This window comes from Monodelphis domestica, chromosome 3 (assembly GCF_027887165.1).
Source record: "Monodelphis domestica isolate mMonDom1 chromosome 3, mMonDom1.pri, whole genome shotgun sequence".
NCBI lineage: Eukaryota > Metazoa > Chordata > Mammalia > Didelphimorphia > Didelphidae > Monodelphis > Monodelphis domestica.
Window position 1 is genome coordinate 178255651 of NC_077229.1, and position 14821 is coordinate 178270471.

The 14821-nt window shown below is 33.5% G+C and overlaps 2 protein-coding genes across 6 annotated transcripts in view; both read left to right on the forward strand.

Moving 5' to 3' along the window:
- Positions 1–14821, forward strand: part of RAD54B (RAD54 homolog B) — a 158710-nt gene that overhangs the window by 58266 nt on the left and 85623 nt on the right. The gene's annotated exons all lie outside the window — the stretch shown is intronic.
- Positions 2053–14705, forward strand: FSBP (fibrinogen silencer binding protein). Its single transcript, XM_001379419.5, has 2 exons — positions 2053–3904; positions 9307–14705. The coding sequence occupies exons 1-2, from the start codon at positions 3531–3533 to the stop codon at positions 9827–9829; spliced, it is 897 nt and encodes a 298-aa protein (XP_001379456.2). The 5' UTR covers positions 2053–3530; the 3' UTR covers positions 9830–14705.

Sequence of the window (14821 nt, forward strand, 5' to 3'; positions counted from 1 at the left end):
TATCCTACAGAACTCTACATAGCTACATCAGGCCTAGTTTAATCTTTCCCTTTAAACTGTCAACTAGAAAAAACACAGAACTATTAAATAGTCAAAATCACTCTTTAATCAAGGGAAAAGGGGTTAGCGCGACAACAGAGCTGCTCCAGAGCTGCACAGAGTCTGGATGCCCTGGTCACTGACCCCTGGGAGTGCCAGGGACTCAGGATGAACTCTGAGGAACAAAAGAATTTGGGGAGCCTATATACCATTCTAGAGGACCTGGGGACTTGGAGTGAGAGGGACAGTTGACTGACTTTACAATGGTAAGAAAGGAAAATGAAGAGTTCCAGACAGGAATAATAGTGAGGGGCTGATGCCCCACAATGGACACAAAAGGGAAAGACTCAGCCTAGGGCTGGGTCACCTTGGTCATGGACCTTAGCCTAGGGGGAAGAAACCATTGGGACAAAAGGGATGTTCAATATTGGATGGGATTAGCTGTTCCCACCCAAACTACCAGGAAGTTCACTGTCTGGTGAAGAGGGACCTTCCCTCAGGGGGAAACCTCTCCTGTGACAAGGTCAAAACCTGGGGTTTCTATACTCAAACTAAATAAACTGGGGATCTCTAGATTTCCATGTTGACACAGGAAAAGATCAAACACAAAGGCCAAGGATCCAGGTCCTTTCACAGGGCCATAGAAGAGAAGGGAAAAGGCCCCAGTAGTTATGCCACCAAAGCAAGAATAATCAGAGGACCTAGGTAGAGGCTGACTAGTTACAGAATATCTAGATCTGTTTAGATTTAAAGTCTAATGATTCCCAATCTTTTGAAGGTATTTTTATTATATAGCATCACAACTCTTTCAGTATCAAGTCCCTCAGCTTCTCTACTTGGGGGAGAAACCTTCCCAGGTACTCTGCACACGCACCAGACCCAGTACTCCTCTAACATTAACTATTGTCATCAAAACAATAATTATTTCTATTTGATTTTCAGGACACTGTTGAGTGTTAGGCCTGGGTAAGCATCCATTGTCCACTAAAAGGTATAAAAAGCCACTGTAATAATTTGAAAATTAGTTTATTTAAAATACCTATCACCAACTTCATTCATGGTATATTATATCCTACAGAACTCTACATAGCTACATCAGGCCTAGTTTAATCTTTCCCTTTAAACTGTCAACTAGAAAAAACACAGAACTATTAAATAGTCAAAATCACTCTTTAATCAAGGGAAAAGGGGTTAGCGCGACAACAGAGCTGCTCCAGAGCTGCACAGAGTCTGGATGCCCTGGTCACTGACCCCTGGGAGTGCCAGGGACTCAGGATGAACTCTGAGGAACAAAAGAATTTGGGGAGCCTATATACCATTCTAGAGGACCTGGGGACTTGGAGTGAGAGGGACAGTTGACTGACTTTACAATGGTAAGAAAGGAAAATGAGGAGTTCCAGACAGGAATAACAGCCGAGGGGCTGATGCCCAAGAATGGACACAAAGGGAAAGACTCAGCCCAAGGCTGGGCCACCTTAGCCCAGGGGGAGAAACCATTGGGACAAAAGGGATGCTTAACATTGGATGGGATTAGCTGTTCCCACCCAAACTACCAGGAAGTCTATTGTCTGGTGAAGAGGGACCTTCCCTCAGGGGGAAACCTTTCCTGTGACAAGGTCAAAACCTGGGGTTTCTACCTTTAAACTAAGTAAACTGGGGATTTCTATATTTCCATGTTGACAAAACTACATGTCATTTTGCTTTCCTCCTGAATGAAAATGTTGCTTCTCGTTTCACTTCAGTATTTCTTTCTCCTCAATCCTGTCAAGCGGGATTCTGGAGAAGCAGAGAGCGTATTCCTAGAACAATTCTTTATAATTTCTCACATCTTCTAAGCTGCTTTGCTATGTTCTTACCCTTTAAAAAATTTTCATGTTGAAATTTTAAGTTCCCTAATCTCTGTCCTCCTAGAATGTCTAAGGTGTTGAAATTCTCCTGATATTGAGGAAAGAAATTTTGTAGTATTTATTATTCAAGGAAGACAAGACTAAAATATTATTTCCTTAGCTCTTAATTCTCTGGTTTCCTCACTTTTTTCTTCATACAAAGTAGAGTCTTAAATATAAACTTTAAAAAAATCAGATTTAGCTTGGTAGAATAACTTGCTACAGTGTAGTTGTCTCTCCTCACCTCCCTTAGAATGTAAGCTCCTTAAGGGAAGGACATGCTTTATTTTTGCATTGTATCCCCAATGTCTGGCACATGGAACCCACTTAATAAATGTTTGTTGTTATATTGATTGATATGATTGATGTGATAATAGATGCTATGAGTTGCTTCTCCCTTTGTGTCCAATCCCCAAGAGACCAGTTGGCAAATTATAACAGTTGTGGTGAATTGGCTTAGATTATTATAGTTCATTTACTTATGTAGAAATCTCTAATCCTAGATAAAATAAGTTAAATTACTATGCTTTGTTCAAACTGGGATTTAAATGGATAAACCAAAGTGGCAAACTGATTCTACTGCTCTGAATGCTACCTTTTGTGATCTAAATTGTGTGTGTGTATGCATATATATCTGTGTATATTGCTCACTGTGCAAGCACAGCTAACCAAGTATTTGTTTCTGTTATAACACTAAATGCATTTTTTATCACTTGCAATCTGAAAGCTTGATTTTTGCCAGTTCTTAGAGGGAATGGTGATTTTACATTTGATAAAGCATATTAGCATATGTTTGAGTTGCATTGTAGTTAGAATATTTATTCTTCAAACAAAAGAAAAATCCTAATTCCAACCTTAAATTTTTGAATTGTGTTTCCAGACAAACCTCTTACATTTTAAGAAAAACTGTGTCAGGGGATAAGGTAGACTGTAAAATGGAGGAGAAGCTTAGCTTTACTGTGGAGTCTGAGTCTGGGTGTAACCTAACTAGCTAGAGGATATGCAATTCATGATTGACAGCGGGACTAGCATTATGCAAATACTGTAAGGGAGAACTGCAGCTCAGGAACAGTGATCAGGGGCTCTGTTAGGGATCTTTCTACACACGCCACTCTCTAGCTTTTCATTTTTCTGTTTCCTGTGTTTGTAAATAAATAGCACAAAGCAGTTTTTACTTCATTTGTCTTCACTAAAGCAAATCTACAGAGCAGTTTCAGTTCATCAGCTAGAGATATACATGTGTGAGAAACTGATATTCTCATTAAATTAGGTAATTTTTAGAAGGGCACCATGCTTATCTTTGGACCTTTGTGTATTAAATCCTGTTTAGGGCTATTCTCTTTACACACAAGTGTGTTCTGCTTGTGCCTTCCTGTCTTCTCCAGTGAAAAGTCTTATGTAGGTCAGGCTTGGCTTAAGCAGATTTCCTGAACCTGCGTCAGCTTAAGCTGGAGGAATTTTAATAAACCCTCCCCTGTAGGCGTGGGCCTAAATGAGGCTAGCCTAGTTAAGCCTGATCTTTTTTTCTGTTTGTGAAAAAGAGCTGAGCAGAGCCAGAGACTGCATGGTGGTTTCAGAAACTGCTTACTTAATTCGGAAATAACAATGGTTGGAAAGGCTAGATCTTCTAATTTTACATTATCTGAAAAGCTTGATTTGCTAAAGCTGGTGAAGCCATATGTTAAAATTCTTGAAGAGCACACTAATAAACATTCAGTAATAGTGGAAAAGAACAAATGCTGGGATATCATAGCAGACAAATATAATGCTATTGGAGTGGATCGCCCGCCTCGTACAGCACAAGGCCTGCGTACCCTCTATAAAAGGCTCAAAGAATACGCCAAACAGGAGCTCTTGCTGCAAAAGGAGACTCTGTTAGATCATAGGAGCAGTATTTCTGAGCCAACCAAGAAAGTTGTGGAAATGATTCCCCAGATTTCCAGTGTGTGCCTAGGAAGAGACAAGAACAATATACAAAGGTAAGATTTCTTTTACCTTTTTTTTTAAATGGAAAATTATGGCGCCTCCTATCTTTTGGGCTTTGCCTAGCTGTGATACTGAGATACAGATGTGCATAGAAAGCTTCCCTACAAATGGGGAAATGGTGCCTTTGTTTTGCTTTGTCAAATGCAAAAAGTGAACTAAATTTATTTTTATATTTTTATATTGACCTTTGTCCAGTTTCCAGAAAGTGAGAGAGAAGAAAAAATGCATGGGATTAAATTTATGATTGTCACCCATATTCTTTATCTCCCTTAATAGTGAATTACTTAAACAGAGGTTCAGAAAAGTTAACCCCCCTCCCCCACCTCCACTGTTCATTTTAGGCAAATTGCTCATGGGAGCTATATTTTACATATAGCATCTAATTAAAATGTTCAATTTGGTATCAGGGAAGATAAGTTGACAATTTAATATCTCTTAATATTATTTATAAATTATTGTCTTAAGATATTTAATAGATTTTTAATTGAAAGCAGTTTAAATACAACTCCAAATAAGTAATGAAAACATTGTTTTTACATGTTACAAAAAATTTAAATAATTGTTGACAGCTCATTCTACATATAAAACACATTTTTAAGTAGGAAAGTTTTTGGTGTTTTTTTTTACTTTTCTATATTAACATTGTTAGTTCTCTTTGTTGTTTCACTACTCATTAAGTTACTAACTAGTTTTAACCTGAGTTATAGATCAACAAGGAAGTGTGAAAGCTTTCTTTTAAAGCTTTCTAGTTATACCAAACTTCCAAGTTGTAATACTATCTCTACAGGTAGTTTTTTTTTTCCCTTAGGGTGAATGGACAGCTATGTTCAGTTTTGGTTAAATTTGTACACTTTGGCTCTCAAGTAAGAATCATCAACTAAACAAAGTCAGGTTTAAAGAGTATGAAAGCTAAAAAAGGTGAACTTTTTTACATTCTGCTCTGATTAGATAACTTTCATTTTCATTTATTGGGAACCTTTTTTAAGGGGTGTGACTTTCATTCATTGAACAGCCAGTATCCTCCTAATAAAATTTCCATTAACTTTTCCTTTTTGGATAGGATTTATATTTTATAATTCTAGGATAATGAAATGCTTTTTAAGTTAGGAAGGAGGCAAGAAGAAAAAATGACCACCCAAACATTTGTACTTGAGAGAACCTTAGAAAACAACAGTCCTCCCAACCCCCTTGTATAAAGATATTGGTTATAATTAGTTGATAAAACAGGAAAAATTATTAAAGAAAACAAGAATGTAGGTGTACAATGATCTAATTCATGGTGCCATTATTTAAAACAAATAGAATAGAAATTGAATGATTAAACATTATTATGTATTTTAACATGCCAGATACATTCCAAAATAATTTACAATAAAGGAAAATCTATAGGAGCTTTCCACTTGCTAGTTTTCAGAAAATGTTTTCTCCTCTATCATTGTAGGAAAAAGGGATTCTTAAGTCATATATGTAGTCGTACAAGTTTCCCATTTGCAACCTTATTACAAGGAAAAATATACACAAACCTTCAATTTTGGATGATTATATATTTTATAAAGGACACTTACTGAGAAAGAACCATACATGGATATATATACTATCCAATGAAGTGTGCTTTAATAATAAAGTTCATGTACATTGGGTCATTTGATCTTTTTCTTAACCCAGGAGGTAGTGTTTATTATTCCATTTTATAGATGTAGGAACTTTGTCTCATAGAGATTTTTACTTGTTTAAAGTCATTTAGCTAATTAGCAATAGAGTTATAATAAACACCAACTCTCCTGATTCCAAGTCCAGTGCTTATTCCTCCTCACCATACTGCTTGTCACTTAATGTTTTCTAGAGATATGAGTGTGCCAGAATTAATTGATGTGCATTCTCTAAAAGGAATGTTCAAAGTATGCAAACTTTTCTTAGGTTGATTGGGATTATGGAGCATGCTTTTTTTTTTTAAACCCTTCCCTTCCCTCTTGGAGTCAATATTGGCTCCAAGGCAGAAGAGTGGTAAGGGCTAGGCAATGGGGGTCAAGTGACTTGCCCAGGGTCACACAGCTGGGAAGTGTCTGAGGCCAGATTTGAACCTAGGACCTCCCGTCTCTAGGACTGGCTCTCAATCCACTGAGCTACCCAGCTGCCCCTTGGAGCATGCTTTTTAAAGGTTGTATGCTTTGTTACTTCGTACTATATATAAAATATATATTTTACTTTTTTATTATTTTCTGTGTTTCATTTTTCTCCTTTCTACCTATCTTTACTTTTCTCCTACTTCTGTTAAGAATGACCTCTTTTAGATTTCTGGGTAATATTAATAACCTTTAAGATTTTGCTATTTAATGACATAGGTATTTATTATACAATTTAAAATATTTCTAATTTATCTTAAAATATCTCAAAATAATTCTATAAACTTATTTATATCTTTCATTACCCTTTTTTTTGGTTCAAAACACCAGCTTGGAATTCAAGTTACCTGGGCTCTAGTCCTTGCTTTGCCATTAAATAGCTTTACATTGGTCAAGTCACTTAACATCTGTAGTTCTGAGTTTTCTCATCTATAAAGTACGGGGATTGGATTAAATCTTGAAAGTCTTTTCTAGATCTTAACTGTTAATGATTTAGTGATAATACAGAATGGCTTGCCTATTGATTTCATCAGGTACCCTGTTAATTTCTTCAGAAGGAAAAACACTACTATGAATAAGAGCATGTGATTGTACTCTTTGTGTATAATTTGTTTTACATATTTGATTTTTAAGGTTAAGTTCCTTTTTTCTAAAATTGACATTTCTCCAATTAAATTACATATTATTACTAGTAGATTGACACTTTAGTTATATTTTGCATCCCAGAAAAATCAATTTTTTGAACATCAGAAATCTATCCTACAGTACCTTAATTCACCTCTATAATGTTTTTGCCATCATTATGATTTTTTGCAAAATGTGACTAAAATCAAACAAAGGATTATGTATATATGACATTGCTAATTTACATGGGATTATAATGCTTATTATTAGTTGAGACTAAGAAACTCAGTTATACCTTCTAATTGGGAACAGGTTGACAAGAGTTAAAAAATCCCAAGAAATACTAAAAGCTCATTTTTAGTCATTTGAACCTCTCACCTTTTCCAGATTTTTAAGCATAGCATCTAATATAGAGTAAAACTTGCTTCTTATTTTGATTTGAATTATGTCATTATTCCCTTATCTGGATTTTGGAGGAGGTGATATTTAAAAATGAAAACTCTCTTTTTAGAGTGATGAAAGAGGTGTTTGAAGAAGCCCTTTCAATACAAAGACTGGATCATAAGAAATTTAGTTTTCTGGTTGTTAAAATACTTTCCTCACAATAACTTGTGAAGTAGGAAATACAAAAAAATCATAGTAGCTGAAAATGTTGTAGCTTTTTTATATACATTATCTCATATGATACTCTTACCAGTCTTCTCAGGTAGATACTTTAGAGAATTTTATCTTTATGTTACGTGTGAAGAAACTGAGGCTTGGAGATGTTAAGTGATTTATTTTTGGATACTTAGTTATCAGAATCAGGATTCGAACTCAGATGTTCTGATTCTTAAATGCAGCCCTTTATTTAATATTATGATGAGAAAACAAGCTGAGTGAGGTTAATGACAGCCCATGGTCACAAAACTAGTTTTGGAGCTGAGCTTTTGAAAAAATAAAAAACACTGGTATTTCCAAAGAGTTGGAAACTTTTTGTCTATAGTCATAAGATTTTCATTTTTAAAAAATGTGTTGGTTCAGTCCTCCATTAAAGTCTCAATCAGGGAGGTTATCCTGTGTTTTTGCTTGTTTTGCCTATGAAGTGCATGTCCTACCAAGCTAGAAAGGATTTTATGGCCCAGGTATGTATCTGTTTTCTGAGAACCAACTTAGAAAAGTTGAGATGCTCATGAAGTCATCAGATGACTTTTTTCCTCCTCAGTATTCACAAAACTGTGAATTGGGGTGAGGAAGGTCTTCAATTACATATATGTAAGAGGTACTCATGTGTGAAATTAGCCAATATTCAGCTCTAAAATGTAACAATTTCCCCCCTAAAACTGTACCTTGCATATTCTTTATTTTATTTGTCTTAAGCAGATAATTAAAATTTTTTTTTCTTTTTGCAAATCACTGATCTGGATAAGCTTGAATGTTTAATTTTTAGTTTTAAAAGGAAATGAGACAAAAGAGTAATTCATTAGGAAATAGAACAATGGAAGAAGCAGGATATTTGGGGCATACTTCATTACATTCAACAAAGTCTTTAGCTGCAGGTGTAGAGAAGTTACAAGATTTAGATGAGACCTCTGTGGTCCTATTGGAACTTTTAATCAGTGGCTTGGTGATAAGAATTAAATTATCTTATCATTGAACTATTTAGTATATGCATGGTATCTAAGTCTAGGATAGTATGAAATTTTAATAGCTTAAAATTAAGATGGAGGAAACTTTGTGTACATAATTAAGAATCATTAACAGATGCCATCCTTTTGACAAGTTAACATTCCAGTAATTTGTTTTCCTCAAGAATATTTTCTTTGTGATAAAGTTTATACTATAATATAAATATGTAAAATTTCCTCCCTCCCCCCAGTTAAGAAAAGTTGTGAGGCATTTAATAGCATTAAGTTAATAGGTAAAAAAAAAATGGCTGAGGAAATAGAATACTATTGTTTCATGGTATGTGGGAGTTTGGACAAGATCTCTTATAGCTCAAAAATCCGGTGAACTCAATGGTAGTATGATGCTTTACTGTTCCTTGGAATCAAATCTATCTTATTTTCCTGTAGTCAAAAAGAGTAAATATTGTCAAATTTGTTGTGCATGCCCCCAAATCAAATATATTCCAAGATCCCTCGCTCTTTTCTTGCCAGCTTTCTTGTTTGTCCTACTACAATTTGGTCCACTGTGTATTGATAGAATAATTCTGGCTCAGAGGAAAGTCTAGTGGAATAGGAAGTGGGATTTGAGGATTTAGGGTAGAGTAGAGAAAGCCTATATCTGAAGACCCAAAAAGCATTAAAGCACTATATGTATCAGGTGACATGATCCTCCACTGCCTTCAAGTCATGGGACCAATATATTTTTCATTGATGCCCTTCAATCAGCTTCCTACTCTTTTTCTTATTCCATAGACTTATGTTCTTTAAAATGTGGTTTTTATTTGTATTTTCCTCTGCTTAATGATATATGATTATCATAGACATTCAGATAAAAACAAACAATGCATAATTAGATTAGAATTTTAGAATGTGATTATTAGTATTTTCAATGAAATGAAGTAGCTTTAAATGTTAAGAATTTATAGGATTTAGGAAAATATGTCCTCTAAATATACTTTTGTTTCATTTCATTTGGTGTGTATGTTTGTGTGTGTGCTTTAGTGCAAACGTGGATAAGGAAGCGCATGCAGGTACCAGTTTGCCACAGGTGATGTTGGAACACCATCCTGTTGCTATTACAGTGGAGTTGGACCAAGAAGAAGATATTAAACCACCTCCTTCACTAATTGTAGATTCTCAACAGAATGAGACATTAGAGCAAAGAGAAGAGCACGAATTCGTCCGTGTTATGGAGCAATCTTCACCCTCGCTCTCCCCTGTTGATACAAGAATGACATTATCACCATCTTCTCTTCCAAGGAGAGATGATTTTTTTAGACATGAAAGTGGAGAACATTTTAGACCATTATTAGGATATGACCCACAAACATTGCAAATGATGAGGGAGGAGCATCAGATAATTTTAGAAAATCAAAGAAAATTTGGACTGTATGTTCAAGAAAAGAGAGATGGATTAAAGAGAAGGCAACAGCTTGAGGAAGAGCTTCTAAAAGCAAAAATCAAAGTGGAGAGACTGAGAGCAATACGCCTAAGACGAGATCTTCCTGAATACAATAGTCTCTAAATATTTATTGTTTTGTCTCATAACCTGAATTTTTCACCTGTGATTTAAATTAAATTAAATTGTCTTGACATAGTCAATTTCATAAGGGAATTTGCTGGATTAGTTTCCCTCTATTTTAAGAAAACCTTAAAAGAATTTATCATTTCATATTTTTTGATTGGTTGTATGTCTGTAATGCATATTTTAAAACTTCCTCCTAAATTTTATTGGTGAGGAGTTTCAAGACCAACTGGTCTTAAAGATGTTTTGACCTTTTTTTCATTGATGTTCTTAAATATTTCAGGAGAAACTTTCACTTCTTGTCTAGAAATATTGAAGTTGATCTTTAAAAGAGGGAAAATGCTAATTAGAAATTTTCTAATAATCTTATTAAATATTGTGATATTCTTATAAGAATTAATTGCTCTATATGACACTGATTTTCATCCTTTTTTTCTCTTAAACAGTTTTTTGGATGCCTTTTTACACTATAGTCATTTCTAGAAATATACTATATTGCCCTCAACTGCCCCAGAGTTGAATCCTACCTTGTAACAAAGAAAAACAGTTAGGCAAAAACATCTGATACAAGTGACTTTAATTGACAATATATTCAACATATCCCTTTGCTGAGAAAGAGATCATACCTGTCTTTTTAAAGATTAAATCATAGAACCATAGAATTTTAGAGCTTGAAGGGACTTATTGAAGATCAAACCCTCTCATTTTATAGAGGAACAAACTGAAATGCAGATAAATTAAGGGGCTTATCAGAAGTCACAAACTAGTTATTAACAGATCTGGGATTAGAATCTATTTCTGACTTATAGTCCAGTAATCTTTTTATTATACTACAATTCCCACCAGCCATTTAAAATATTCCTCATTGTGGTTAGCAGTATAGCAAAAATTTTTTTTCAGTATATACATAGATACACACACACATGATGTTTCATTAAATAATTCATTTCAAAATGATATAAATTAGTGATAGGAAAGGAATTTTGTAAAATTAGCACAAAATGAAGAAAAGTTATCCACTTTTTATTTTTTATTAATAACATTAAAATTTGCCTTAATTTGATACATCTCAGTATTCAGTAATATTTCAATAAAAATCAGTATTAAAAACTAAAATAATAATAAAGTAGCATATCTATATGTATTTGTAATCTATGATATGATCTGAGCCCCTACTAAGTTTTTTTTGAAATTTATATTCCAGGATTTCTAGCTTTTGAATATAGAAATCCTTGACTTCTAAAGATAAGTTTAAATGTCTTGATCTTATTCTTGAATAAAAACAACAAAGAAGAAAATCATCACAATATCTAAATAATATCTAAAATACAAAAAAGATGAAATTGCAATAATCAGATTTTTCTGATAATCCAAACAAACCTGGTATTTTGAATAGTTATTACAATATCTAGATGACTGAAGTTTTTGCTTTTTTTGTCCAAATAAGTATATATAGAATAACCTAATTTCAGTACACCTTAAATGTTTAATGATAACAAATAGAAACATTCTGTTTGAATTATAGAAAAAGACTTAAAGTTATAAGATATTTAAAAGTTAAAAATTTTTTCCCTAGGCCCATCAACCTTTGATTTCTACTTCTTGCTAGTTTATTTCACAATGTTGTTAATTTTAATTAGAAATGAACTGAGAAAATTTAGATTTTTGCTTCTTTTTGTATGTCAGTTGCTTAGATCTCTTGTTTGAAAAGAACAAAAAAGGAATTCTTAGGAAAATGATTTTTAGAAGAAATTTATATATTCATTCTTTTGAATTTAAAATGATTCACATTTTTATATTTTATTGTATCTTAAATTCTAAATATAGTTAATTTTCTTTTTGTTTTTTGTTTTTCTATTTGTGATTTGAATTCACTGTCTCTATATGTATGTTCATATATAAATATTATGGACTTAGGAGTTTCATTTTTTTTGTTAAGGGTGAGTTTCATTGAAGCTTCTGAGAAGAGTATAGGATACTTCTTTAGGAGTAATAGAACAGTTTTATGAAATTTTTTTCACTTCATTTCAATTAGCAACTGTCCATCAGATCAGACTCTGTTGATACAAAAGCAAAAGAAGCTTGGAGTTTAAGGGGAAGAGGGGAGAAGAGAGAAAGAAGGTTGGGGAGACAATGGATAGTTCAATGCACACAGATAAGTATAAAACATTGACAAAGGGAAATAAAATAACTTTTTTTGCAGGGGCAGAGAGTGCTCACATCTGGAGGGTTCAAGAAAAGCTTTGTGTAGGGAGGTAACACTAGAGCCTTGAATGAAAACTGGGATTCCAAGAGGTGAGGTTAAGATGAGAGAGCCTTCCAGTCATGGAAACTGAATGCTTTTAAGCCTGATTACTGAGGAACTATAAATATCCTAAGAATTACTTAAAAAATCTACTGATAATAAGGTATAATAGTCCACAGTGATAAGATGGCTTGATAATGGCCTACTTTGAGATGGCAAAGTACTGTTTTCTTGTATTTTTATTTTTAACATACATTCACCTGTGTTTAAACCATCAAATTTGGTGTTCGTTATATGTTTATGGAGCATTCCTTGATACAGCATTGTGTTAACATTCACAAGGTGTATTAAATAGCTAATAGATTAGAAAATGGATAGGATTAATTGTGTTCCCCTTTCTTACATATATTTTCCACTCTTCTGTTCTTTAAATTCTATTCAGATATTTGGTTGGAAGTAGCAAATATTTCCTACAGATGTAGGAATTAAATTAAGGAAGAATTTGTTAGATAGAGGTCTTCTCTGCTTTTAAGATATGGACCTACCAAACGTCATCTTGAATTCTGTACATATAATTTACCTGGGCTTAAGCAAAGTGTTCAGTAAAGAATTTTATTATGATTTTGTGGAGAGAATGGAGAGATGAGGATTACATGCTAATACAATCATGTATTCTAAGGGATAGCTGGACTCAAAGATAAGTCATTATGATTAGATGCCAACATGGCTGGAAATATTCAGTAAAGTGCCTCAATTTTTATCAAAGACTTAGATAAAAGCATATGTAGCATGCTCGTCAGATTTTCCATTGATATTAAGCTGGAAAAGAGAGCTCAGAGACACTTGATGACAGAATCAGGATCCCACAAGATCTTACCTTGTTAACTCATTGAACCAAGTCTAATGAGCTGAAATTGAAGAGGGAAAAAAAAAACTTTTACAATTGAACTGAAAAAAAACCCCAAAAAACAAAAAAACAAACATGTACATAATAGGGAAGCTATGGTTAGACAATAGTTGGACTGAAAAAGATCCTGGTGTTCTATGGACAGCAACTTTGAGTATGACTCAGCAATTTATTGTGACAGCCAAAAGAGCTAAATATTCTTGGGCTTAAATAAGAGAGGCATAACTAATAAGAATAGGGAACTGATAGTTCTTGTGTACTTTGCTCTAGACAGAACTCATAGGGAATATGTTTAGTTCTGGGTATCATAGTTTAAGAAAAGTATTGGTAAATTGGAAAGTATCTAGAAAGGCAAACAAGATTCTCAAAGGTCATAGTTCTAAGGAGTAGCAGAAGGCATTGAGGATGCTTGCCCTTGAGTAGAAAGGGCTCAGAACAGACATGATTGCTATCTTCAAGCACTGGAAGAGCTGTTTCTCTCTGCTTTCAGTGAGAAAAACCAGGAGCTGAGAGTAAAAATTGCAAATAAGCAAATTTAGACTGGATATTAAGAAAAAAACATTCTGATAATGAGAGCTTTCCAAAAGTGAAATGGGTTGCTTTTAGAAGTGGTAGATTGTCCCTCTTTGGGGAAGCCATTTATTCTTCTTTAAGTAGAACCTGAATAACTCTTTGTTAAATATGTTATGTATGGATTGGACTAAATGCTTGTTGAGGTCCCTTCTAGTTCTCAAATTCTGTGATTCTATGAAGGAGGATAGTGGCATTTTAAAGGAAGACTCAACCGTTTCCCAAAAAAGTTAGTAAGAGTTGATTTTCTGAAAAAATGAATGACTATAAGGTATATGTAAGTTTTATTTAGATTCAACCAATTATTTTAGTTAATTTTGTGCATATGTATATATTAAGCATTTAAAGTCAATCTGAGCATTTGAAAATGGTTCCAACATAGACCATAGGATCATATAGCTGGAAAGAACTTCAGAGGTGACCTAGTCTAGTCCCCTTGTTTTATAGACGAGGTATCTCAGTCACAGATTTCAACAGGTGATAATTGAGTCTAGGTCCTCTGAGTCCAGAGATAGAGATCTTTTTATTATTCTATGATGCTTTCTGTTACTTCTGTTTAAAATCAAAGCACTAATTGATTTCTTCAATGTTAATTTACTGTGTGCTTAGATTTTTCATCAAAAAGTGAAATTTATCAAAAGTTAGGTAAATGGTTTATATATTTAAGCCTGCTTAGCCAATGTTTCTAGTTTTTTAGACATATAGTGACAACTATTAGAAAATATGGCATATACATCCTAAATTTTTGTGGGCAAATTAAACATGAGTTATGAGAAAAATAATGAAGTCTTTTCAACTACAACATGCCTCTAGATTTCTTGAAATTCTATAATTGCATCTAATGCTTTTTTATTTCATGAGAAATCAGCTTCGTATAATTTGATTTTTGAATGATTTATTCCCCCCTTTCCTGTCCATTCCTTTAAGTGATCATTCTTGTGTATTTAGGTGAATATGCCTAAAATATGTATCATGTTCCATGTGCCTTTTTTAGAGCAATCTCATAAATTTTAAATAGTCATGTTTAAATAATTTAAACAATGGATTGGAATAGATTGTATTTAACTTTACAGGATGCATGAACCTACTTGAAAATATTTTGTTAACAGTGTTCTTTTAAAATATAAAATAAAGAATTTGTTACTTTTATTGTTCATGTTGTATAAGTTGTATTTAAAGAAAATAGAATAATGTAATGTAAAAATGTCTTAGGAATGAATGAAACATTCAAATGGTCATGCTAAAATGAATATACCTAGTCTTAAGTTTT